Here is a 27,648-nt window from a genome sequence, read left to right as displayed (position 1 = left end):
CTGATGTCAACTTCCACACCATTGTCCAGTAATGTAAACATTCACATCAGTAATGTGAATGTTCCACAATTGTTTTGGTGCTAAGATTACATCAATTTACACTGATGTGAATGTTTACACCAGTGTCTACTAATGTGTGTTTGTACATTACTGAATAGTAATGTGAATGTTTACATCACTGATGTCAACTTCCACACCATTGCCCAGTAATGTGAACATTCATATCAGAGTGGGTAAACCCCGTAAATGTTCATATTAAACATAGAATAAGTTTTATGAGATTTACTATTAACAACGTCACACATCCGGTGACTCGTCCTGGTTTTCCACAGTTTTGGCCCATTGAACCCATTAGGGTTGCCCAGATGCTCTTAGCCCAGTCATACTCGATCATGTTGTCTAATGGGTCCATGTACGAGTAGAAAGCCCATCCAATTATTTCTCCGAACGTAGAAAAAAACAGCTTGACGCATGCATACATGCAAACTAATCTTGCGACCTCTTCATTGTCTTGTTTCTTTGTGCCCTTTAATGCTTCGCTCAGAATTTGTTGTATTTTGGCAGCACTTAACCGACCAACATCCTTGCACATTCGGTGTATGATGCCGGTTGTTGGTTTTGCATCATAAGAGAGGTCCATCGACTTGGTGCCACAGTCCACCCCAAAAATAAGTGCTGCATCGCTTCTACAAATCTGAATGCTCTTATCCCCGATGTAAAACCTCCCACTAGATGGCTTGAATGTCTGCACTATACGTACAATGACATCATCGTATTTCATGCAGTGGTTGAGGTCGACTTCATTACTGATCAAGCAATCAAATAAGGGCCAAAACGGTGTTTTTCTAAGGCACTTCAATTGACCACTTGTAAATTTTGTATCCTTTAACAGTTTCACCAATCAAGTTATATTTGATCGGTAGTTAACCTTTTTCATATTCACTTCTTCAGGACCAGCTGTTTGATCAGGTTTGGCTTTAACACGGGATTCCCCTCTTTTTCGTTTACCATCAAATCTACGGGAAAGACCTGTTTGTTCAAATAATAACATATAATTGGTTGAAAAACAAATGATGGAACCAACAACACCAAACAATAATCAACAATCAACAGTGACAATAAAGTGAACATTCACATCATTATACACTGATGTGAATGTTCACATCAGTGTCTACTAATGTCAATTTATCCAGTATTGTAATGTGAATGTTCACATCATCTATATTTGCAAAATCAATTCCGAAAACAACAACTGTTACAGGGCAATGTAAATGTTTATATGGGTGATCACATTATGTTATAATTTGCTGAAAATCAAAGGGTGGAACCAACAACACCAAACAACACCCAACAACACCAACAAGTTTGACATTGATGTCACAATGTGAATATTTACATCATATTCCATCACATTGTTGAGTGAAGATTGGGGGTTCTATGGACATCAATAATCAACAATATCAACAGTGACAGTAATGTGAACATTCACATCATTATACACTGATGTGAATGTTCACATCAGTGTCTACTAATGTAAGTTTATCCAGTAATAACAATAATGTAAATGTTCACGTCATCTATGTTTACAAATTCAATTCAGAAAAACAATAATAGTTATAGGGCAATGTAAATGTATACATTGGTGATCACATTATGATTGAAAAGCAAAAGGTGGAATGGCATTGCTTACTTTTATTCCTCATGGTGGGTGGGTATAGACCACACTCAGTGGATGAAATAAACTCAATCCAACGACAGGAATTTTCGAACGATGAAGCACCCTCCTTCCGATGTGAACCTTCGCAACGGTGAGATGAAGAGGAATCTGGGGTCGACGGTGGACGACGACGACGACGACGATGGTGAGGCGATGTGAATCTAGGGTTACGGTGAGGCGATGTGAATCTGGAGTCGACGATCAGTTTTTGTTTTGGAAATTTTGTAGTTTGAACAGTTGGAATGAGAATGGGCTTTGCAGAATCAATTACACGCGTGAGAGCGTGGAAGAGGGTTATTTCGTCCTTTTACAATTAATGAACCTAATGAGATATTCAAAAATAGTTTAAATTTTATAGAATAAAACAGTTAAAAAAAAGAGTCCACAAAAAAAAAAAAAAACAAAAATATAGGAATCAATGGAGTTTTTAAATCTTGGGCAAATTACAAACACCTCCCTCGAGGTTTTGTAAAAATACAGATTCCCCCCTAACGTTTGAGAAATTACATCCCACCCCCTGAGGTTTATATTTTCATAACAAATTGCCCCCTGAGGTTTTTATTTTCATACAGATTCCCCCTAATTTTTTCTAATTTGTTATGAAAATTTGACTCTCAAGGGGCAATTTGTAATTTCTCAAACCTCAGGGGGAATTTGTATTTTCACCAAACCTCGAGGGGGTGTTTGTAATTTGCCCTTAAATCTTCCAACTCAGACACTTCTGGACTTCTCAGCAAGTGAAGGAAGTGAAGTGTCTCACTCAGATCTCGTCCATGACCACCACCACCACCACCACCTACCACCGCCGGTGACAATTTCCCCCCCCCCCCAAAAAATGCCACGGACCACCTCTCTCTCCTCCTCCTCCTCCTCTGCCGATCATTACTCCAAATTCGAAAAGACCAAAAAACCCTTCCTCCCTCTCCCCCTCTCTCACCAACAACCCCGCCGTCCCTTACCCATTGTCGTCCTTTCCGCATTCTGCCTCTTCATCGGCGTTGCCGGAATCGCCTTCTCTCTCTTCGCCGTCCTCCGCCCCAAGCCCCTCCCCGTCTTCCGCTGCGGCCGCACCCAGGACACTTTCCGCTCCTTCTACCCTCTCCCCACCGCCCGACGCCCCAAGCTCCTTGGCTTCGTTGGCATTCAGACCGCCTTCTCTTCTTCTGATCGCCGTGCGGCTCTGAGGAGCACTTGGTTTCCCTCTGATCCCGATGCCCTGCTTAGGTATATAAAAATCCCGATTTAGCTCTTCTTTTCATTCGTCTGTTTCGTAATTTAATTACATGATTCTTTAAATCAATGTTTTCAATCAATGGATTGATGAATTAAGACTACTTGGATGTTAAACCCAAATGAGATTTAGCTAGTTAGTTACATTTAGATAAATTGGTTGTTAAAATGTGTTTCATTGACAATAATACTCTATTGCAGTTAATTCATTTGTGTATGGTTTTAATTGGGTTGTGTAAATCAGAGGTTTGTAAATCAGTTAATTCAGTTTATGTGAATCTTCCAGAATTTGCGATATCTGGTTATTGAAATGAGGTTTGGAAGAACCCAATTAAGTGAATATGCCAGCTAACTTAGTTGATGTTGGTGGTACCAGAGGCCTTTGGTTAAACCTCCTCCATCACCGTTTTGTTGCCCATCACCATTGGTTGCTAAAATTTGTCTCATTTTCAAGTTTCAACAATCGCTAATTGAATATGTAAGGTGAACTTTTGCGTATACTGTAATTATGCCTCAACATCGCCAGATATTGAGCCTCTTTGGTGTAGTTTTTTATAAGTTGAAAACTGACCATCAGAAAGCATAAGCCAAAAGCATGGGATAATCCAAAATTTTCAATTTATTTAAGCTGTTTATGCCTAATAAACTGCTGCAAGTATAAGATGCTATAAAAAAAAATAAAAAAGAAGCTCTTATACTGCACCAAACAGCCCCATTGTTGATGAAGTAGCTTCTTTACTCTTTGTTATTTTTCTTACTGGGGAATCATCAATTGGCACTTCCAATGTATCCATGAAAGTTATTACATATTCATTCAGCATCATTGCCTCTGTAGGTTGGAGCAAGCTACTGGTTTAGCCTTTAGATTTGTAATTGGGCGATCGAAAGATGCAAAAAAGATGGCAGAGCTTGAGAAAGAGGTTGAGCAATACAAAGATTTTATGCTTATAGATGTTGATGAACAATATCTAAAGCTTCCATACAAAACGTAAGAATTGATCTTCTGCATTAACTTTTAGTGTGTTGTTTGTGTGGTCAACAACTTATGCTGTAATGCTTCACAATGCTTGTAGGTTGGCATTTTTCAAAGCAGCCTTTGAACTTTTTGAAGCAGATTATTATGTTAAAGCTGATGATGACATTTATCTGCGTCCAGGTATTTAGAATCGTGAGTAATTTCACTCTCGCTGGTCTTTTACTATTAATACCATTTTCTCAATTCCAACAGATCGACTTGCAACTCTTTTGGCTAAAGAGAGAAGCCATTCACTGACTTACATCGGATGCATGAAGAAAGGACCTGTGATAACTGACCCTAAACTGAAGTGGTAGATAGGAAAACTTTTACCCCTCCCTCTCCTTTAAATATATATTTTTGAGTTTTTTTTGTTTATGCAATAATGTATATATTTGATGAAGTGTGTATAACTATTTGCAACATAATTTTTGAGTTTTTTTTTCTATTGCAAAAATTTTCAGGTATGAGAAATCAGGACATCTGATTGGTAGTGAATACTTCTTGCATGCTTATGGTCCTATCTATGTTCTTTCTGCAGAGGTGGTAGCATCACTGGCAATTGCTAGAAATAACAGGTCTGTCCATAATGATATGTAGTTTATTTTGGATGATCTCTTTATTGTGGTTTATATATATATATATATTTATATTTTATGTTTGTTTGGTTTTGTTCTAGTTAGTCATGCTATCACATTGACATTCATTTGGTGAAGTAGGTTGGTTTCTTGGATATTTTACTTCTATTCTATGGCACAAGTTGAACTTTTTTCATACATGATAAGTTTTGTTTGGGGTGATCCTACGTATACTGCTTGCCAAGTTCCCCTTGCTTTCCATTTTGACCTTCTGATTTAGGATTTTAGGATGTCTAATTGAATGCTAGATGACATTCTATGGAAGAGTTGACATTCTAAGCTTTGAGCAAGGCATTGTGCTCTTTCTACACGGATTCAAGGATGAGGCTTACAATTCATTATGGTCATGAGCGTGTCACAAATTCTCCATGAGGGCAAAAGATCTTACCTCTTTAAGTCAAAGGCACTAAATCTATAAGCATATATATTCTGGAAAAAGAAATAACTCGTCCTAATGTGGCCATTCTGACTTTTTCTACCATATATATTTGGTGAGGGACTGAGGGTTTAAAACAAAATGACAGATTGCATAGCACTTGAATTACACGTGAACCAGAAGATGTGGAAAATTACAATCTTGTTTACCAGAGTCCATTTAAGTACTTTTTAAACCCACTAGTAGGACATTTGTAGCCCTTTCTTTTTATTTTTTATTTTTTGCTACAGGAAAGCTTGGCCTTCCCAATTATGTGCACTTTTTGATCCTTCCAACTTTTATGGTTTCATATTATTTTTTTAAAGTTGGACAACTTTTTTATTTGCAGCAAATAAAACTTAGTACAGGATATAGTCCCCTAATGCTTACTGTATTGTTACCTTTCATGATTATAATTCGCTCAGCTTGAATTCATAAATGACGAAACCTTTTTATTAATCTAATAGTGAGCTTTTGAACTGGGCAAAGGTTTTTGGTCTCATTCATTCACTAAAATTTAGCTTGGTCCGTGTTATACATTCTCCCGTGACTTCAGTAGATTTTCATGTTTCCATTACTTTGTCCTTTACAGTTTTCCTATGGAATTCTCCCTGTTTATTTCTTGTTTTGCTTTGATTATTTTTTCATTGAATGGATGTATCCCTTGCCTTTCAGTTTGAGAATGTTTAGCAATGAGGACGTCACTATTGGATCATGGATGCTTGCTATGAATGTACATCATGAAGATAACCGAGCAATCTGTGATCCTCGATGCACACCGACTTCTATTGCAGTTTGGGACATCCCAAAATGTTCAGGTAAAACAACCCACTGAAGCAACCTGCTGTCGTGATATCTTGTAAATGGAAATTAAGTGTTTTATAACATGTGTGGTTTCTAGTAAGAATTTGATTCCTTGTTCAGTAATGCTAGGATGATAATCTTTTCTTACCAGATTTGGTTTACCATATATTTGATGTGGTACACTCACACTTGTTGCAGACCCATTTGCCAAAAGCCATTCATTCCTTATAATTTGAGATTGCCTATCCCATGTTAGCAAGCCACATTTCACATATTGGCTTTCCCAATATTTAGTGAAAATAGTTGTTCTTGTGCTTGGTCCCATGTTGTTCCCTTCCATGTAATTCAATTATGCAACTAGGAAATGATGTGCCCATCAATTGCGAGTAAACTTCAATCTAAGAAGAACGAATACTTATAAGAAAGTGCCCTGCCCGTGTCCGACACAACTACGGATCACTTGTGTTTTCAGTTTTCAAAAAAATGGCAACAATAACAAAAAAAAGGAAATGAAACTGTGCCCTTGTTTGCCAACGTTTTTATTTTTCGTTTTTGTTACCATTGTTTTTGGAAATTGGAAGGGAAAACTAGTTTGGTATATTGTTTGTGTTAAAAAATAAGTAGAATTGATTTTAAAATTTTCAACATAAAAAAAGAAAAGAAAAGTGTTTTCACTTGTTTTCAGTGACCTCTAGCTATATTCTGTCCACCAACTCTGGTGGCCAACCCTGGCCACCCCACCACCAACCACCACATCCGTCCACCCTCCACCTCCGGCCACCACCTCTACTTTCTCACCTAACATGTTTATTGTGTTTTCATAACATATGTGTACAAACAAACAAGTTATTTATTTATTTTTTTAACAAATAAAAAAACAAAAGCTTGGGATTAGTTTTGGCCTACATTTTCAGTGACTAAATTTCTGTAACAGATTTCTTGTAGGCCATGTTTGTTTGGGCGGACTGGATTAACATTCCCATGACTAATAGTCCTAGGACTACGAATCCGTTGGATTATGTATCCGATCTTAACTAATAGTCAAGCTTAAAATAATTAATCCCTACTTTAATTGTTTAACCAAACATCAGATTAATAATTTTATTGGACTATTAGTCCAATCCCAAGCTCATGTCCACCCAAACAAACATGACCGTACTGTGTTTGCTTGGGGATAGATAAGAGATGGGATATGGTGGGGCCATTCATTTATGGTTGTTGGATATTGTGGGATATAATTGGTTAGGTTGGGATAACATATCCTGTCAAATGTTGCACATCCAACTTGGGATTTGTATGCCCCCGGATTAGGAATCTAATCCAACCATTTTATCCCATTAACAAATGTGGTTGTTATTGGATTTCATTCTCATTTTACTTTGTGTTTTTTTCATTGACTTGTTCCTTTAAATTCTATCGTTTGATTTGAAGGGCTGAATTTTCTGATCATGGCTTCTCAACCCCTTGCTTCTTTAATTAGTATAATAACAAAATGTAATCTTATGGAACTTGATTAATTTTAGGGTTCCCATATTTTTAAGCTGAGTATATTTGTCACTGATAGTAGTTTTGCCCCAATTTTGCAGAAGTATTATGCTGCATCTTTTAAAACAATTGAATTCTAACACTCTGTCCTTGAAGCTGAAAATATTTAAGTTTAATGTTTAAAGAGGCTAATCCGAGTGATTCTTTTCTTCTTCTTCTTCTTATTTTTATTTTTTGGGAAAAAAAAAAAAAAAGAATTAAAGAAAACTAATTTCACCAGGATACACTGAACATGAGTTTGTCTTTTGTCTAAACAAGTGTTGTGTATTCTACCCTCAAAACTGCAAAATATACTTCATGGGAAAAATTTATTGCTAGTAATTGTATGGCATACCATCAATTTTTACTTAATCTAGAACTTTTTGTTTCTACTACCTCTTAAGATATCGTCAGCATTTTTATGCATGTGAGATAATCGCATGCTTATAATTTAGAATGGTATCTAATTAGAGATTGTTTAAAATTTCCAGGTTTATGCAACCCAGCAACTAGGATGAAGGAGCTTCACAAGATTAGTATGTGTTCCAAGAGTCCTACACTGCCACCCGATGATAGGTAGTGTCAGCTTGGTCTAAAACTTAGCAGATATAGAGCAGGCTTTCTGGGGATGGATTGTTTGCAAGTGCAATTAGTTTTTAGAGAAGCTCCCTTTAGTTGAGGTATTGTCTCCATTTTTGTTCATCCATCCTGATTTCTGTTGTAAAGTGTAGTATTCTACTTGAGCATTAGTTACTTTTACGCCAACGACACTCTTTTAGTATACAAACCTTGTTGTAAGTATGATAACAATATAATGAAAGCATAAACAAAATACTGTAGACCCCATGTACTGTAATGTAACAGACTGGATTCTGATATTGAAAAGCGTTTCCATTTGTATTCTCGAATTGCTCATTGAGTCTGAATCGAAGCAGGCCATAAGTTGCTCCATTATGCTAGTAATTAGTTCTTAGTGTAGGTGAATGTTTTTTGCGGATATGAAACTGTTAACCTACCATAATAGAGCTTGCACCGTCTGTTGCTGTCAACATACCTCTGGTTTTGTTTTCCAATATCTTTAGGACTGTACTGCATTGTCAAGCAATGGAATTAGATGAGTGCTCTTGGTATAAATGGCATGAGAGCTTGCTCTGGTGTTTAGGTCTTGGTTTCTAGGTTATGTCCTACTCTACTTTGGGTGTAAATATATGCACAGTGAGTTTTAAGAGTTTTGTTGTTTTCAATTGTTATAATCTGTTTTTTTGGTTATGATCTTCCATATTGTGTGTGGCCCTGTTAGGTTAAGTTTGTTCTCTTAAGATAGTCTGGGGATCAGAGTTATGTTGGGTGTGTTTGGTGCTTGTTCCTGCAAGTTGAAACTGATAATTAAAATGATTCATTGCACTAAGAGTTTCTCAATTATTGGCGAATATCACTTTACCTTATTTATCTATGAACTCGTACACATTAACCTCCTCAATTATGAAAATCCTATAAATATCTCTTGAGTGATATATATTTTTTATAATTAAGGTGGTCAAAATATATGAGTTTATAAATAAGAAGGGTAAAGTGATATTTGTTAATAATTGAGTAGGATTTTGGTGTACTTAACCGTAATTAAAAGTAAAAACTAAAACACCTTTCCGTTGGATAATTTCTGGTACTAAACACTCTTGTACAAAATTTATATTAAAAAAAAATAACTTGATTTATACTTTTTTGTGTTTTTTTTTTTTTGGGGGAGGGGGGAGGCGTGGCAAAAAAAATTTCTTTTAAACTTCCTTCGTTAGGGCTATTTTGGCTTTCACTTTAAAAAAATTATCAATCTTTTTGTTTTAAATTAAAAAAAAAGTCTTTGTAGAATAAAAAGTTCTAAAAATAAAAAAATGGACAAATTTTAAAAGTTTAATTAAAGACCGCAAAAAATCTAATTTTTGGGTATTTTTTACTTTTTAAATTCAATCCGCTTAAAGTTTTAAATGAAAAAAGTAAAAATAAATGGCATAAAAGTTTTATATGGTAACATTATGGTGAAATTTCAAATCAGTATGAATTTTAAAAAATGATTACAAAAAAAAAAATGAATTTTTTTTATACATATTAATAATAAAAATTATAATATATTTTTTTGATTGTGTAATAAATTTAAAAAAAATACCACTGAGGGATATTTTTTCCTAACATTATTAGCCACTTACGGAATGAAATGATGGTATTATATTTACCAAAATAAATAAATAAATAATAAATGCACTTCATAAAAACAATTCGCACTCACCCACTCATGTGATTAAGTGGCTCGTTTTTGGAGTCCCACCATGACTCTTTGAAATTAATTGGTTTAGCTTAGTTAAAACACTATCTCTCTTTATTACATTGTTCATTTTTTTTTCATTATAGAGCTTTTTCGTACTAATTGGTTTCTTAGGGGTGAAATTGTGAAATTATAGTGCAATTGTAACATATGGGTGGTGGTGATTCTCATATTTTTGAGTATCTCCAATCTTTTATATTTTTTTATTAAATTTAAATTTGACAAAAAAATATTCGAAAATTATCTCCAATCTTTTCATCAAATTAAGGAAAAGTCATTTCTTTCATTAAATTAAGAATTTATCAATTTTTTTATCAAATTTAAATTTGATAAAAATTTAAAAGGATGAAACAGTAGAGATGATTTTTAAAGAAATTTTTGGGATAAAAAGAAATTTTTGAAAAGATTTAGATAAAATTTTGATGAAAGAACTATAGTAACTTATATCAAATCAAAAATTTTATTCAAATTTAAAATCAAATTAAATGAAAAAAAAAAAAATTTGATAAAAGGTTAATGGTCTTGTGTACCAGAGTTTTCTAGTTACAACTCACAACCTCCACACTTACACCTTTCTATCAGGAAAATGGAAAAGAAGCAAATGAAATGTCCTTTTCTCAGATGGAATTGCCAATTCCAATTCCATGCTTACAATTATGTTGTGTTTGGTTGAGGGATTTGAGGAGGGATTTGGAAAGGGAAATGGAAAAGGTAGGTGAAATATGAATAAAACATGCCTAAATTTCACATAGTTTCACACACCTTTTCCCTTTCCCTTTCCAAATCCCTCCCCAAATCCTCCAAGCAAACATACCATTAAAGTAGCTCGTGATCCTTCTTCATACTCGAAAATCTCCAACTTCTACTACTAATTATAGGGCCTCAATAAGCACTTATATCCCCACCAAACAGGCCCTAAAGGCCCTACATTATATAAAATGACAATTGATTTAAGTAGGGACATTTTCGTCAAATAAGCATTTATATGTGGATTAGTACTCAATGCTTCTGTTTACATCAATCTAATTTCATAAATCTAAGTGCATAAATAATTTTCATAAAGTGAGATACATATTTGAGATAAAAAAATGAATTTAAATTCCACACATAATAGATCTCACACATGAAACTAGTGACATTTTGTGCATAAATTGGTATAAAATTTCATGTCTATTACATTGTTAAGAGATTATTCACCATCTCATGGGTGGTGAAGCGACCATACTACAAATAAATCTAAATCATTTACTTATATCTAATATGAACTCCTCAAAATCGATGGTCTAAATCTATTTGTCATGTTAACTGATGAAAAAAAATTTCGTTGTTGGGTCCTCTTTTACAAGCACAACTCAACCATTCATCGTTGGAACATTAATAGGGGTAACTAACTTCACTTAAAGCAGATGGTTCTAATGTTGATATTGTACTATTTAGGCACTAATTAGTGTGTTTGGTTTCAGTTTTCTGAAATTAGTTTTTTAAAAATTGAGTTTTTTATTTTTTGTTTTTAGTAAATATTTTTAAAATTTTAAGCAAATCTTTTACTTTTTTAGATGTATCTTACTTAGAGGTATCTAAATAGTAAAATATTTTTAAAAAAATATTTTTAAAAATTCATAAATACCCAAAAATATGAAAAATATATTGAAATTTCATATTTTTTTTTGTATTTTTGATATTAAAAATTCACAAATATTATACTTTTTAAGTGTATTTATGTTATGTGTATTTAAAAATTACTTAAAATATCAAAAAAATCAGTGAAAAACAAAACGGAAAATGAAAATATAAATTTTTTTGAAAAATAAATTCTGAAAATTGAAACCGAATAGAGCGAATAATATTATAGTGGTCAAATTTTTATGAAAAATGATTCATTTCCACAAATTTCTCCCACAAAAACATCTCCTCTCACATGGTGCCGTACTCACTTCCTCTATAATGGTGAATTCTTACCGGTAAGAAATTATTAGGGGGATTTTTTTTAAGGTCCCTAGTATTAAGATTTTATAGTATAAATGATAGATAATATTTTCATAATGTTTAAGGTCCCTCAACATCGATCTAAAGAAAATTGTCAAATCCAAAGAAAATTCAAGGGTAATCCAGAGAAAATTGCCAAATCCAAAGAAAATTCAACGATAATCCAGAGAAAATTGTCAAATCCAGAAAAAATTCAAGGGTAATCCAAAGAAAATTCAACGATAATTTAGAGAAAATTGCCAAAATCCAGAGAAAATTCAAGAATAATCTAGAGAAAATTACCAAATCCAAATAAAATTGTCTAATTCAAAGAAAGAAAAAAAAAAAAAAACAAGGTAAGGAGGCTGATCTCAGAACTAGTTCTCAACAATCTTCAGAGTCTCAATCTCGATTAATCCAATCACATGCGAATGAATATCAATTTCTCTCTCTTGATCTCTTTTTACACAACCATCCATGGATGATTCTTTCTCTACCCTTCCCACCAACCACTTGCTCGGTTCAGTTCTGATACGCATTCATTCACTCTCCATATATATTTCTATACATATATGTGTTTGTATGTACATATATATATATGCTTTTGTGTGAAACTGTTATGGTTTTAACATAATTTGTGCCCTAATGTTGGATTGCTTGAAAGTCCGAGGCTAATTTTCATTGTGATTCAGTGATCAAGATTGTATATGATCGATGTGGGAAAATACTTAATGAAACACAAAATACAAAATTAATGAAGCAGGTGTTTGACGGCGAGAAAAGAAAGAGTTTAGGGTGTGAGAGAGAAATGAGATTTGATTTGGAAAACTCAAATTTCTCTGTGATATAGGGTGTAGAATTGAGGGATCTTAGACATCATAAAATAATATTGTGGATCTCTTTAAGTACTAAAAATGAGAAAGGGACCTTAGACTAATTTTCCTAAATTATTAATGGGATACTTTTGTAGGAAAATTTGTAAGAATGTGACATTGTTCAATTTTTATAATCAATTTTTTTAGAACAAATTTTTATTATCATTTAATGTTACCAATGCATTGAATTAATGTCTCTATCTTTCATTTTCATGTAGATATATACACACAAGATATCCAAAATTTAATACACAAATAAATTTGAGGACTATAGCATAAATGTCACACTATGTTTGGGAACCTAGAAGAGAAAAAAAAATAATTACTTAAGTTATAAGAGAGAAAAAAAAAATGATTGTGATTTCTCTCATTCTTGTTTAGATAAGTAAGAAATAAAAGAAAAGAAATTATTGTAATTTCCCTCCTTCTTGTTTGGTTAGATTTCATAAGAGAAAAGAAAAAAAAAAAATTTATATTTTATTACCAAAATAACATAAAAGCCCTTGAGGACATGGGTGTCAATTATTTTATTTCTTTTATTTTTATAAGGACAAAATTAGTATTATAAAAATATAAGAATTTGTTGATTTCTTTTCTCTCACAATCTCTTCACTTTTAAGAAGATTAAAAATGAGGGTTATAAGATAAATGGATTTCTCTCCATTTCTCCCAATTTCTCTCCCCTTAAGTTATCCAAACAAGTAAGAAAAATACATATCTTTCCATTTCTTTTCTTTTCTCAATCCAGACATTGGGGGCAATTTGGAAACTTGCTAAAAAAGCTAATTTTTTTTATTTTTTAGGTTTTTTACACAAAAAGTCACCAAAAAATCAAAAAAACTAAAAAACTAACTTTTTACTCATTTCTCAAAACACCACGTAGTGTTAAAGTCTACATGTGAAACTTTGTTTGGGAAATAAAGTTTTTAATTAAAAAATTAAAAAATTACTACAACTTGATCCTATTTTTAAAAGATAAAGTTTTAACTAAAAAATCATTATAAAAAAGTCAATTAGTTTCTTTATTTTTTTTACGTATTTTTTTATAAAAAAATAAAATAAAATCACTAAAAAGATCAATTTCCAAAACAACCTTTAATTCCCGGACAAGCCCATAGTGGTTGAAGGGGCTAAATGTGAAATTGGTCAGGTCCAAGCCTTGAGCCGGCCCAATCCGACAAAGTCCGAATCCAAGTGGGTCAGATGAGTATATGGACAAATCAGTTGAGCCCAACTTCATGATCAACAGTCCACCCAAGTCCTCAAGCACTTGAGCCCAACCCGCAGTGGAAAGGCTAGCCCAGCCGTAGTGCTGGTCTGGGCCGAGCTGCAAAACGGAATCTGTGGGCCAAACAGATAATGGGCCAACCCATCTCCATGAATGATCCTGAAAAAGACCGAGCCGAGGCACATCAGTACCGAACTGAAGTACATGAGTATCGAGCTGGAAAAACCTCACAAGAAAACGTGGGAGCTGTGAGTGCAAACATGTGCAGGTTGCCACTTCAGCTGGTCCCCCACACCTAGAATCACGGAAGTTGTTGAACTAAAGGAATGTGATTTGTTATCAGCAGCCTACAATGAGTATATGCAATCAATGACAACTACCAGGTGGTCCCCCACCTGGAGCAATGCTAAAAGGACACCTGACAGCATCCACATTCCATGAAACCACCCTCAGAAGCAAGTAAGGAATACTATATATATTTCGTAAACTTCACATTGAAGGTAACTGAATTGAACTGAACTAAGGAGAACTGTCCTAATCACACTTAACATACATTCCTTCTCCGATCACTGATTTCCATGCCGGAGGGGTCATCCGGCCAACCCCGGCCGGGCAGCTCTAACGGTGCTTCTTATGGCAGGAGTCCCGGTCCCTGGATAGTCCAACTGAGTGCGGAGCCCTGATCCACTTTCATCTAGTGCGGAATCCGGTACGCACAATTGGTGCGGTGAGCGTGGATCGCTTTATCTCTGAGCTCTGCATTCAGTTCCGGCAATGGGGATTGAGGACATTCCGCCTTCAGCACATATTCCACAGATGGAGAAAACGAAGGACAAAGGTTTGGCACTCCCAATAGTTCTGGAGGAGCAAACTGGAAACAATAATCGAACCCCCAAATTTGTCAAGCATCGACTGCCCTTCGCCGGAGGTTCTTCTCATCATTTCCTTCTGGAAAAGGATTATAGAGATCGAATTATAGATTCCATGGGAATGGAGATACAGGAATTGAAAGCTCAACTTAAGAAGGTGTTGGGTGATCCGACGGAAAAGAGGACGGAAGTAGAGCCCTTTCGTTTGCAACAAAGGAGCTCGTCTAGAGAACTACCAGTGAAAAAATTCCCTAGGAATGACTCCGGGCAACGAAGCCTACCCATCCCAGCACAGAGTGAAGCGGCGAGTAGCCACACCCGTGGGTCACGCCAGAGGAGGGCCAAGAGGCAGAAGACGGTTAGTCAACAAACTGAATACCCTTCTCAAGACCTTCGCACTTGGCTGATTGGCAATAGGCAAAACAAGCAACATCGAAATCATCTGGACCATACTGTTCACCAGAGAGAACATTGAGCGCTGGACAGGCTCGTCTCTTTGCCATTCTCTCTGGAGATTGAGACCATGAGACCTCCCAAGAAGTTCACTCCACCAAAGTTCACTTCGTACGATGGGAAATCGGACCCTCTGACACATATCAGCCATTTTAGACAGATGATGTCCCTATAGAGCCGAGATCAGGCACTGATGTGCAAAGTCTTCCCATCCAGCTTGGGAGAAATCGGACTCCGATGGTTCGATCGACTCCCCGCTGGATCGATTCATGGTTGGAAGCAGCTGTCCGAAGAGTTCCTAGCCAGGTTCGTCTCCAATACTAAGATCCCAAAAGAGCCGGATACACTGTTCGGCCTCAGGAAGAAGCAAGAGGAAACGCTGCGCAATTATGCTAGGAGATACTGGGAAGAGTATAATGATCTAGAAGAAAATGTGTGCAGCAAGCAGATGGCCATTATGTCCTTCAAACATGGTGTGCGCCCAGAAAGTAAGTTGAGACAATCACTTACCAAGCGCCCGACCACAGCTTTGAAAGACTTGCGCGCCAGGATTGAGCAGTATGCTCGTCTCGAAGACGATCAGATCCCCATCGAGGTAGTGTCAGCAGAACAAACAGCCCGGCAGAAGAAGAGAACAGATCGAGGAGAACACCGAGGGATTGCAGTGAATGAGGTGGATATGTCCAAATCCCACGAAGCCGTTGTGACTGTGTTCAAAGAGCCAATCTATCGAATCTTGGAAAAGATCAAGAAAGAGCCCTTCTTTGTTTGGCCGCCGAAAATGTTGGGAGATCCAGCTCGGCGCAATTAGAAGCTCAGATGCACCTACCACCAAGACAGGGGATACATGACTCAGAACTGCAGGGCACTGAAGCAACACTTGGAAGACCTGATGGCAGCTGGACACCTAAGAGAATACATTGATCAGGATAAGGAAGTGGCCGAGTTGGGGAACCCACCTCCAGACGCAAATATTGAGCATCCACCCCGGCTGATAATAAATGTGATCCATGGGACAGCGGCTCAGGAATCTGAGGAGGCACTGAAGGAAGAGATCGCTAAGGCTGCGCAAATTCAGCGAATCATGTCAGTGGAGCCGGTATCGAAAAAGGTGCGTACAGTACCTAAATCCCCCTTGTGCACTGTTTCATTTACTAGCAAAGATTTAGAAGGCATACAGCACCAACATACTGATGCATTGATTATAACTGTTGGGATTGGGAAACGATTTGATGTAAAACGAGTCCTAGTAGATCAGGGCAGTACGGCAGACATACTGTATTATGATTTGTTCAGAAAGCTCGACCTCTCCGAGTAGCATCTCACCCCAGCGGCAGCCCCGTTGGTTGGTTTCAATTCACAGCTGGAATGGCCGCTCAACAGAATAGTATTGCTAGTCGTAGCAGGGACAAAAACCCTCCAGATAGAGTTCTTGGTTATTAATACACCATCCCCTTATAACGCCATACTTGGCCGTCCGTGGATTCATCGAATGGAAGCAGTCCCTTTAACCTATCACCAGCTCATCTGTTTCCCAATAGAACACGGAGTAGAGCAGATCTCAAGGGATCAAGTTGCGTCCAAACATTGTTTCATGGCAGCATTAAAGGCAAAGCAGCTCTGCAATCGGGTACAGACGGTAGAAGTGGCCGGACAGCCAGTCTTGGAAGATGTGGAGGGAACTACAGAGGAAAAGATGGTAGAGGATTTGGAGAAAGTCTTGGTAAGAGAAGATGACCCGGAAAAGTACTTCCTTATCGGTCTCTCGCTAGGCGCTGATGAGAAATTTCAGCTGCTGGAACTACTGAGGGAAAATATAGAGGTATTCACGTGGTCAGCATATGATACTCTAGGGTTGGACCCAGAATTTGCTTGCCACAAGCTCAACATCAATCCTTCAGCTCGGCCCATTGTACAGAAAAGTCGAAGATCCTCAGTTGAGCACACCGAAGTAGTAATTGCCGAAGTCGAAAAACTCCTAGCCTCGGGAGCAATCAGAGAAGTTCAGTACTCGCAATGGCTATCTAACACAGTTGTAGTCAAGAAGAAGAACAGAAAATGGAGAGTTTGTGTCGATTTCAATTGCTTGAACAAAGCCTGCACTAAAGATAGTTTTCCGCTGCCTCGCATTGATCAACTAGTAGACTCAACAGCAGGGCATGAGCGCATGAGATTTCTGGACGCTTATAGCCGTTATCATCAAATACCACTGTTTGGTCCGGATCAAGAAAAGATAGCGTTTATCACTCCGAGAGGGACTTACTGCTACAGAGTAATGCTGTTCGGCCTCAAGAACGCCGGGGTGACCTACTAGCGAATGATCACTCAGATGTTCAAAGACCAACTGGGGAAAACCATGGAAGCCTATATAGACGATATGGTAGTAAAAAGCAAGTTCGCTACAAACCACCTCACAGACTTAAGAGAAGTTTTTAGCATGCTGAAAAACCACCAGTTTCGCCTCAATGCCTCGAAATGCGCCTTCGAGGTAGGAACAGGGAAGTTCTTAGGATATATGGTCACTCACAGAGGAATTGAAGTGAATTCGGATCAAATTAGGGCAATACAGGATCTCGAAGTGTCAACAAAGTCTAAGGAACTGCAGAAACTAACCGGAATGGCTGCTGCACTGAATCGGTTTATTAGCAAATCCTCAGATCGGATGAAGCCCTTCTTCCAACTTTTGAGGAAAAAGGCAGCATTTGAATTGAGTAGTGAATGTACCGAAGCACTGCAGAGCCGCAAAAGATACCTCAGTACACCTCCTCTACTGTCTACTCCAGAACCGGGAGAGGAGCTGTACCTCTATCTAGCAGTCTCAGATCATGCCGTGAGCGCAGTATTAATTCGAGAAGTTGACAAAGAATAGAGACCAGTATATTATGTTAGCAAGACTTTACTAGATGCCGAGACACGGTATCTACCACTGGAAAAGTTAGCTTACGCGCTGTTTATCGCCTCAAGAAAGTTGCAACATTACTTCCAAGGGCATACCATTGACGTCTTCACTGAATTCCCCCTCAGATCTGTATTCAGTCGAGCCGATTTCTCTAACCGAACAGCAAAGTGGGCGGTAGAACTTGGTGAGTTTGACATTCAGTATCAACCCAGGACAACAATCAAGGCCCAGGTCTTGGCAGATTTTGTCGCAAAATTTACTCCCACTCAGAGTACCGAACCGGGGAATCTGAGTTCGGCACAAGTGCCATGCGCCACCGAACAAGGAAAACCCAGTGCTTTGGAAGCATGGAAACTCTTTATTGGAAATATCTGGCAACTCTACATCGATGGTTCATCCAATAACCGAGGCTCGGGGGCAGGAGTAGTTCTTATTTCTCCAGAAGGATTTATCTGGGAACAGGCTCTCAGGCTAGGCTAGAAGGCTTCAACCAACGAGGCCGAGTACGAAGCGTTATTGGCTGGCTTGCGTAGCGCCGAACACTTCAGTGCAGAACAACTTCTTGTTTTCAGCGACTCACAACTAGTGGTAAACCAGATTTCTGGGGTCTATGAAACTCGAGATGAAAGAATGGATATGTACGCAGGCAAGGCCAGAGACCTACTCAAAAAATTTCAATCCATACGAGTGGAACGAATCGGTCGGGACAAAAATAGCCACGCAGATGCTCTGGCATGCCTCGGCTCATCAGTGGATACAAAGGATGCCAGGAGAGTTTGGGTTGAGTTTGTACCAGAACCAAGTATTGCATCTCCAGTCCTCTACAACAACTTAGAGCCGAGCTGGATGGATCCAATATTGGTCTTTCTGAAATCTGGTAAACTCCCCGAAGACAGAAGGGAAGCCAACAAGATCAGGCATAAATCAGCTCGATTCTGGATCTCACCGTCTGGGAAGCTATACAAACGTTCTTACCTTGGCCCCTACCTCTTATGTGTGCATGCAAATCTCGTCGAGAATGTTCTCTACGAAATTCACAATAGGATTTGTGGATGCCACGTTGGCGGAAGGTCACTAGCGCACCGAGCCCTCACTCACGGGTACTGGTGGCCACGGATGTAAGAAGATGCACAGTAGTACGTACAGAGGTGCGACAAATGTCAGAGGTTTGCTCCACTCATTCATCAGCCAGCCAAAACTCTCACTCCACTCACCAGCCCATGGCCCTTTACGCAATGGGGCTTGAATATTGTTGGATCATTGGCGCGAGACACTGGGAACAGGCGATTCTTCATTGCTGCAACCGATTATTTCACCAAGTGGGTTGAAGTTGAGGCACTGGCAAGCATCAAAGAGACCGACACAAAACGATTTGTTTTGAGAAATGTGGTAGTGTGTTTCGGCATTCCGCGGGTACTGATTGCGGACAACGGAACACAGTTCGATGGTAAGATCTTCAGAAAATTTTGTGCCGACCTCAGAATTGAGTATAGGAACTCCTCTCCAGGGTACTCGCAGAGCAATGGTCAGGCAGAAGCGTCGAACAAAACCATCATCAACGGAGTGAAAAAGCGGCTTGAACATGCCAAAGGCAAATGGGTTGAAGAGTTACCTCACGTATTATGGGCCTACCGAACTACAGCACGACGCCCCACAGGAGAAACACCTTACTCTTTAACCTATGGAATGGAGGCCATCATCCCACTCGAAGTAGGTCTCCCAACCCTTCGGTCTGAATTATTTGAAAGCTCCAGTAATGAGGAAGCTATCGCGCAAGCACTGGATATGGCAGAGGGCCGAAGAGAGTCAGTACTGATCAGACTTGAAGCATATCAGCAGCAGCTCATCGAAAGTTTTAACCAAAAAGTTTTCCTAAGGCAATTTATACCAGGAGAATTGGTTTTGAGGAAAGTCATGGATCACAAACGGGTGCCTGGTGAGGGCAAACTTGGGCCGAACTGGAAAGGTCCCTATAAAATCACACCCGTTGTTGGAAATGGAGCTTACTACCTAGAGGATCTGAATGGCAAAGCAATACCTCGGCCCTGAAACGTAGCAAACCTTAAGAAATGCTATCAATAGAATCATCCCCTAACTTCTCTATCACGATGTAAAGGCACTTATTTGTTGACCAATGCAAATGTTTTCCCACTCCTCTCAGATTTATCCAATTCTTGTAATTAGCTTTGATGTTTATCAAATGGAATAAGCTTTGGCTCCCACCAAACGGAATAAGCTTTGGTTCTTACCAAACGGAATCAGCTTTGGTTCTTACCAAACGGAATTAGCTTTGGTTCTTACCAAACGGAATTAGCTTTGGTCTCTACCAAACGGATTCAGCTTTGATGTGTATCAAACGGAATTAGCTTTGGTCTTTGCCCAACGGAATTAGCTTTGATGTTTGTCAAACGGAATTAACTTTGGTTTTAACCCAAATGGCTCAGTTTCAGAACGACTGAACGGAATTTAAATTTGGTTAGCACTCAAACATGCTAAGTGGTATAGCTTGGTGGAAAAATGTTTGGCAACTACATTGGAATTTAGCCAAGTGGAATTGCTTGGTGGAAACCGCACTAATGTATCTTAAGTAAACATCTCTATTTAGCCAAGTGGAATTGCTTAGTGAAAATTGCACTAATGTATCTTAAGTAAAATATCTATATTCAGCCAAGTGGAGCTGCTTGGTGGAAACTACACTGGCATATCTTAAGCACACATCTTTGCACCTATGGAACTTCTTAAGCATCAGCACATCAACACTTCAGTATTGATTCAAACCAGCAGAGTTGGAACAAACTCAACTGAGCTACGTCAAGAGCAAACTTCTAGCATCAGCCTTACTCAGCTCCAGCTGGGGGCAAACAATTGTTTTTTTTTTAAAACCTACCTGGACCTGAGTAAGACATCCCTCTTTGCATTTCTCTTATTCAAATGCACTTGTACTATCAAAGTTGAAACAAACTCAAGCAGTTCTATACAAGGGACAACTCTTCAGTATCGATCTTGCTTAGCTCCAGGTGGGGGCAAACAATTCTTTTCTTTCGAAACCAACCTGGACCTAAGTAAGACCCACTTACGAACTCAAAGCACAGCCATACCACATATCCATTAGCCACGCTGATCACTAGTTCGGCCCCGAGGTCCCAACAGTGCTCGGCCGGGGGTAAATAGTGCAATGCCACACCGAGCATCAGTCCGGCCCCAAGGCCCCAACAGCGCTCGGCCGGGGGCAAGCAGTACAGAAATCAGACAGAGCATCTATTTAAAGACAATATAGAATCAGACCGAGCACCTATTCGGCCCAAAGGTCCCAACAGAGCTCGGCCGGGGGCAAGCAGTATAGAATACATTCAGACATAAAAGCCAAACAGCATCAAATTGTAAGTTCAAAGAGAAAATTATATCATCCAGCAAAGGGCACAAAAGGCCTCACAACCAGCAGCAAAAAAAAAAAAAATGGAAAAATTGTCTTGATAAAGTGAAGAAAGAAAGCCCGTCATGGAAACCGAGCCACAATACACCAAAACAGAAAAGCAAAAAGTTCAAATCCTTCCAACATCAATTTTCATCAACAGTGGGCAACTCAGGAGCAGCATCAGCAATTTTGTCCAGGCCATCTACGGGAGGAAAAGTAGAGGAAGCTCCAACTTCCTGAGAAGTAGGAGCCACCTTAACCACATCTCCCGTGGCTTAGGTCTCTAGGGTTTCAACCCCTTCAACGTCCACTGTTTCAGCGGCAACATTCATGCTCTGGGTCTTGCTTGCAGAATCATCTTATGGGGAAACATCGTCTGGCAGAATAGCAGGGGTAAAAATAGTCTTCAAACCCAAGGATCTTGAAAGAACAGGGACATCATGATACAGGGAATAGCCTTCAGGAACCATCGCAGCGGCTAAGGCACTTGTCCAACCCTTTACAAAGAGCTTGTCTCGCAGCACTAGAACCTCCTCCTTGTACGCCGCCCTAGCTTCATCCCAGCCTTGTTGCCAGTGCTTGGCCTCTAGCACAGTACGCTCGGCAGCCATCACGGCAATAACGGCCTCCAGTTCAGCTACCTTCCCCTCGAGTTGAGCCTGTGTCCCAATGGCAGCCTCCTTCGATTGTTCAGCAGAAGCGACAATCTTGTTCAAACGAAAGGCTTCCCTCTCAGCGGTTCGACGTCCTTCCTTCTCTAACTCCAAGTTTACCGTCAGTCTCTCTACGTTCATTGCAGCCTCCAGCACGGCTCTTTCCAGCTCTTCAGCACGGGTAATGGACATGTGCATTCTCTGGATACACTGCAAAGGACGACAAAGAACTTAGAAAAAAGGAAGACAGCAACGCAACAGCGAAGTTAAGTAAAGCAAAGAAAACACTTACAACAGTCATCATTTGAAGGGTCCCCTTCAAGATAGGAATGTCACGAGGCCCATTATGGTCGGCCATATCAACCGGCAAAAACAAAAACTTGGTCAAATCAAAGGCAAAATCTTGTGAAGCGACAACTGAATCAGAGGTGGAAATGGGCCTGCCCTCATGCGATATTGGCGGCTTCCATTTCTCAAAAACATCATCCTCAGTAGGATCCTGAGAAGCTTCCTCCACCACTGCTTTGCCAACCTTCCTTCTTCTCTTTTTTGCTCGTGCAGCGACTGAAGTTGAGGGCTCGGCAGCAGTCACAAGGGTCCCAGAAGCTCCAACTTCCATCTTTACCTCCATGAGGCTCTTCACCTCGGTCTTCTCCAGAGGGGTTTGCCAAGCACCGAAGGCTCCGAAGGCCTCGGCCTTTAAATCCACCAACACCCTTCTCTTCGCCACAAACCCGCTCCCTGCGAAACTGGGGGCAGGGGAGGGCGCTCTCTCAGAAAATGCATCTTGACTCCTGCGACGGCTCGAGACCAGAGGGGTGAGAGACGTGTTAGTCTCGGTATCAGAGTCTAGAAGGGCAACAGCGAGCCTTGCCTTCTTTGGAATAATGGAACGGTAAGTTGACTGGTAGTCCAATAATTCAGGTGCAGATCTCTTTTTATACCTCAAGGCATCTTTGATGGCTTTAGCATTCTCTCGGTTTGGCCTTCATTGGAAACAGGAGGACTCTGCAAAAAGAAAGCAACCCATCAGAGCAATATTCAAAATAGAGTAAGAAACACCAAAGGCATTAGAAAGAGAGGCCCGGACCTGGGTTGCCGTCTTTCTGTGGCATCCGTTCAGACTGAAACTCGGTTCCGACGGGGAACTCCCAATTTCCACCAACTTGTAGGAAATCGTCATTGTGTTTATCCGAATTAGGTAGTCCAGTAACTAAGTGATAATCAGTCGAGCGAACACGCAGGTAATATGTACTATGGTCTTTGTTATGAGAAAGGGTGTAACATCCCAAGATATCCCATATGTCAAGGTTCAGGCCCAGTCGCCTATTGAGGGCAGATACGCCGCAAACAACACGGAAAAGGTTCACAGATACTTGCATTGGGGTTAACTGGACTTGATGCAGAAAACGGCGCACTAACGGGTCAAGAGGAAACCGAACCCCTCCCTCGACTATTGCCGCGATGGGAAAGGCAACGGTGTTCCTCGTACCCATACGTTTGGTGTCTACTTTCACTAGTGAAAAGGTAACGTCATGGGGAATATTGTAATCCAAACGGAACATAGCCATGGCCTCCGGGGTATCAACCAAGGAACGAAACTTCCCTATTCGACCAACCTAATGGGACAGAAGTAGGATTCAGATAACAGAGTATGGGACACGGATAGCAAGTGGGCCAAACAAGATGATTAAAATAGAAAAGGAAAAGAGAAGAAGAGTCATGAGACAACTTACGGAGATCAGAACAGTGGTAGCGAAGCAGGATCAGCAGCGAAGAAGCCCAAGCGGAGCACTAACGAGATCGGTCCAGAGGAATGGGAAGAAGCTCTTTCTCTCTCTTTGGAACTCACTAGAGGAATGAGAAAAGTAAATCAAGGGATTTGAATTGATAGCCTGAGCATTTATTACACCAGTCGGCGAGCAGGCACACGAATCCCGACCTTCGGTATGGAGTCGACGCATTATCTCTGCACACCTATCACACGTCGCCACGTGTTACATGAAAGGACGCATGCAGGAATTGTGTGTCAGGATTGAACAGCCACCAACAGCGAAGTTAAGTAAAGCAAAGAAAACACTTACAGCAGTCATCATTTGAAGGGTCCCCTTCAAGATAAGAATGTCACGAGGCCCATTATGGTCGGCCATATCAACTGGCAACGACAAAAACTTGGTCAAATCAAAGGCAAAATCTTGTGAAGCGACAACTGAATCAGAGGTGGAAATGAGTCTGCCCTCATGCGATATTGGCGGCTTCTATTTCTCAAAAGCATCATCTTCAGCAGGATCCTGAGAAGCTTCCCCCACCACTGCTTTGCCAACCTTCCTTCTTCTCTTTTTTGCTCGTGCAGCGACTGAAGTTGAGGGCTCGGCAGTAGTCACAAGGGTCCCAGAAGCTCCAACTTCCATCTTTACCTCAATGAGGCTCTTCACCTCGGTCTTCTCCAGAGGGGTTTGCAAAGCACCGAAGGCTCCGAAGGCCTCGGCCTTTAAATCCACCAACACCCTTCTCTTCGCCACAAACCCGCTCCCTGCGAAACTGGGGGCAGGGGAGGGCGCTCTCTCAGAAAATGCATCTTGACTGCTGCGACGGCTCGAGACTAGAGGGGTGAGAGACGTGTCAGTCTCGGTATCAGAGTCCAGAAGGGCAACAGTGAGCCTTGCCTTCTTTGGAATAATGGAACGGTAAGTTGACTGGTAGTCCAATAACTCAGGTGCAGATCTCTTTTTATACCTCAAGGCATCTTTGATGGCTTCAACATTCTCTCGGTTTGGCCTTCATTGGAAATGGGAGGACTCTGCAAAAAGAAAGCAACCCATCAGAGCAATATTCAAAATAGAGTAAGAAACACCAAAGGCATTAGAAGGAGAGGCCCGGACCTGGGTTGCCGTCTTTCTGTGGCATCCGTTCAGACTGAAACTCAGTTCCGGCGGGGAACTCCCAATTTCCACCAACTTGTAGGAAATCGTCATTATGTTTATCCGAATCAGGTAGTCCAGTAACTAAGTGACAATCAGCCGAGCGAACACCCAGGTAATATGTACTATGGTCTTTGTTATGAGAAAGGGTGTAACATCCCAAGATATCCCATATGTCAAGGTTCAGGCCCAGTCGTCTATTGAGGGCAGATACGCCGCAAACAACACGGAAAAGGTTCACAGATACTTGCATTGGGGTTAACTGGACTTGATGCAGAAAACGGCGCACTAACGGGTCAAGAGGAAACCGAACCCCTCCCTTGACTATTGCCGCGATGGGAAAGGCAACGGTGTTCCTCGTACCCATACGTTTGGCGTCTACTTTCACTAGTGAAAAGGTAACGTCATGGGGAATATTGTAATCCAGACGGAACATAGCCATGGCCTCCGGGGTATCAACCAAGGAACGAAACTTCCCCATTCGACCAACCTAATGGGACAGAAATAGGATTTAGATAACAGAGTATGGGACACGGATAGCAAGTGGGCCAAACAAGATGATTAAAATAGAAAAGAAAAAGAGAAGAAGAGTCATGAGACAACTTACGGAGATCAGAACAGTGGTAGCGAAGCAGGATCAGCAGCGAAGAAGCCCAAGCGGAGCACCAACGAGATCGGTCCAGAGGAATGGGAAGAAGCTCTTTCTCTCTCTTTGGAACTCACTAGAGGAATGAGAAAAGTAAATCAAGGGATTTGAATTGATAGCCTGAGCATTTATTACACCAGTCGGCGAGCAGGCACACGAATCACGACCTTCGGTATGGAGTCGACGCATTATCTCTGTACACCTATCACACGTCGCCACGTGTTACATGAAAGGACGCATGTAGGAATTGTGTGTCAGGATTGAACCGCCACCAAGGCCGAACTAGGGGAGAACCAAAACGACGCGACACTTGGAAAGCCAAACAATAGCTCCCCCCAAGGGGAACCTTAGCGTGAGCTAGGGGGCTGTCACGACCCAAACCCGGCCCTATGGGTTTAGCACCGTAACCGGCCAGTAATCCGAGATTACCGAAGGCCTGCTTAACAGAAATACAGTAAAACAGAGTACAGGGCCTGGCGGAAGCCAATACAGTAAATAAATAATGTCCATTGAGCTGTGACAGTCTGTATGCAAAAAGGCTTTTCATACATTTACACACAAGCAGTACAGAACAGTATGTACAATATTGACATCCATTCAAACTAGGGACTCAACCCTACATAACAGTACAGAAAACATTCCGTCTGTACAAAATTTACAGTCACACAGTACAGGGACCTAATCCCTGTATAACAGTACAGTAAACAGTTAGTCTATACAGAACGGTTAGACAGTACAGAAGGGGGAAAACAAACAAAACACCCCCCCCCCAAGCCATAGCATGGCAACTCGGAACCTCGCAGTGAGGCACAAAGGCTAGCTTGACAAAACTGGAGTCTAACCCGCGCTCCTAGCTCCGGTCTGGTGCCTGTACACCTACATATATATATGAGCAGTGAGCTAAAGCCCAGTGAATAACATAAAGCGTAAAGAGGTTTAGGATGAATATCCCTTCAGTAATGAAAACAGTTCAATTCAATCAGTATTTCAGTCGTTCAGTACAGTAAACAGTCATATGTGGTACATCCATTAGCATAACAGTAACAGTAGGTCTTGAAAGACCGAACAGTAATGATGGCCATCAGTCAGTAAACAGTAGTGGCTCCACGAGGGAACCGACAGAGATCTCTGTAACAGTAACAGTAACAGTAAACCGTAGATACTAAGGATGCCACAGTACAGTTCAGAAATAAAGGACATACATTCATTCAGTAATACCAGTTTAGTAAACAGTTCAGTTCAGTATTCAAAAAATATCAGTTGAACATATCTTTACACAATTGTTACTCACAGAGTTCTGGGCTACAGTATGCTAGAGCGTGTCTCCCCAGTTGCCAACCCTACACAGTTCACAGGTTGAACACACTAAGCTACACAGTTGGGAAATCTCATAACTTAATCCCTAATTTGCCTTGGTGTGTTCTACAATGATATCCTCATCAAGATGCCTTAAACTAGGCCTAAGAATGCCTAGGATGGGATGAGGATGCAAAAAAATATACTTAGAAAACATTTTGCATAGTTTGCTGAAAATAGGGGCTTCGCTCGAGCGAGGCTTTCTCCGCTCGAGCGTAAGTCCAAAATCAAAGGCTTCGCTCGAGCGAGTAATCCTTCGCTCGAGCGGTCTGCAAAACAGTAAAAGTACTGGATGCTGAAATTTTACGCGCGATCGTCGCTCGATGGTCGCTCGAGCGGAGCCCTGGACAAAGGTGCTCGCTCGAGCGGGGAATCCTTCGCTCGAGCGAGGAAGCCAAATCTGGAATTTCCAGATCTGCCTCCCAAGCTCAAACCAAGCATTCAACCATTCCAAACTCGACCTCTTGGGCCCAAATTCTGGAAAACATCATTAAATTCAATGTATAACAAGTTTCAAAGCTCAATTTATGAATTCAAGCCCCAAAGGTGAGTCAATTAAAACCACAATCAAACCCATTTTCAAGAACAACATTCAAACATGTCATGCATGAGTTTTAAACCAAATTAAAGCTCCAAAGCTTGATCAAATGAGCTCATTTCTTTTCAAACCAGTTGGAAACATGGTCTATAACAACAATATGAGCATGC

At 40.1% G+C, this 27,648-nt stretch overlaps 3 protein-coding genes across 3 annotated transcripts; all 3 read left to right on the top strand.

Annotated features, from left to right (window-relative positions):
* The first annotated feature begins 1,771 nt into the window (after positions 1-1,771).
* LOC114319215 (putative beta-1,3-galactosyltransferase 12) lies at positions 1,772-8,251 on the top strand. The gene is made up of 8 exons (XM_028266223.2): positions 1,772-1,862; positions 2,365-2,941; positions 3,783-3,935; positions 4,021-4,103; positions 4,176-4,275; positions 4,427-4,540; positions 5,691-5,833; positions 7,835-8,251. The coding sequence occupies exons 1-8, from the start codon at positions 1,772-1,774 to the stop codon at positions 7,921-7,923; spliced, it is 1,350 nt and encodes a 449-aa protein (XP_028122024.2). The 3' UTR covers positions 7,924-8,251.
* A 6,992-nt stretch (positions 8,252-15,243) lies between these two features.
* On the top strand, positions 15,244-15,861 carry LOC145805254 (uncharacterized). The gene has a single exon (XM_082900358.1). The coding sequence runs from the start codon at positions 15,244-15,246 to the stop codon at positions 15,859-15,861; it is 618 nt and encodes a 205-aa protein (XP_082756484.1).
* Positions 15,862-15,897: 36 nt separating this feature from the next.
* Positions 15,898-16,368, top strand: LOC145805253 (uncharacterized). The gene has a single exon (XM_082900357.1). The coding sequence runs from the start codon at positions 15,898-15,900 to the stop codon at positions 16,366-16,368; it is 471 nt and encodes a 156-aa protein (XP_082756483.1).
* Positions 16,369-27,648: the final 11,280 nt, after the last annotated feature.

Source organism: Camellia sinensis, chromosome 13, assembly GCF_055761805.1.
Source record: "Camellia sinensis isolate YWXY chromosome 13, ASM5576180v1, whole genome shotgun sequence".
Lineage (NCBI taxonomy): Eukaryota > Viridiplantae > Streptophyta > Magnoliopsida > Ericales > Theaceae > Camellia > Camellia sinensis.
This window is presented reverse-complemented; position numbering and strand designations above follow the sequence as displayed.

Bases quoted from the DNA above. Each gene is read 5' to 3' on its own strand.
- LOC114319215 (XM_028266223.2), top strand. From the start codon at position 1,772: ATGAAGCACCCTCCTTCCGATGTGAACCTTCGCAACGGTGAGATGAAG. The intron at 1,863-2,364 runs GTGAGGCGATGT...CTCAAACCTCAG, and splicing joins CGACGACGACGACGACGATG to GGGGAATTTGTATTTTCACC. The intron at 5,834-7,834 runs GTAAAACAACCC...TAAAATTTCCAG, and splicing joins GGACATCCCAAAATGTTCAG to GTTTATGCAACCCAGCAACT.
- LOC145805254 (XM_082900358.1), top strand. From the start codon at position 15,244: ATGTGCAAAGTCTTCCCATCCAGCTTGGGAGAAATCGGACTCCGATGG.
- LOC145805253 (XM_082900357.1), top strand. From the start codon at position 15,898: ATGACTCAGAACTGCAGGGCACTGAAGCAACACTTGGAAGACCTGATG.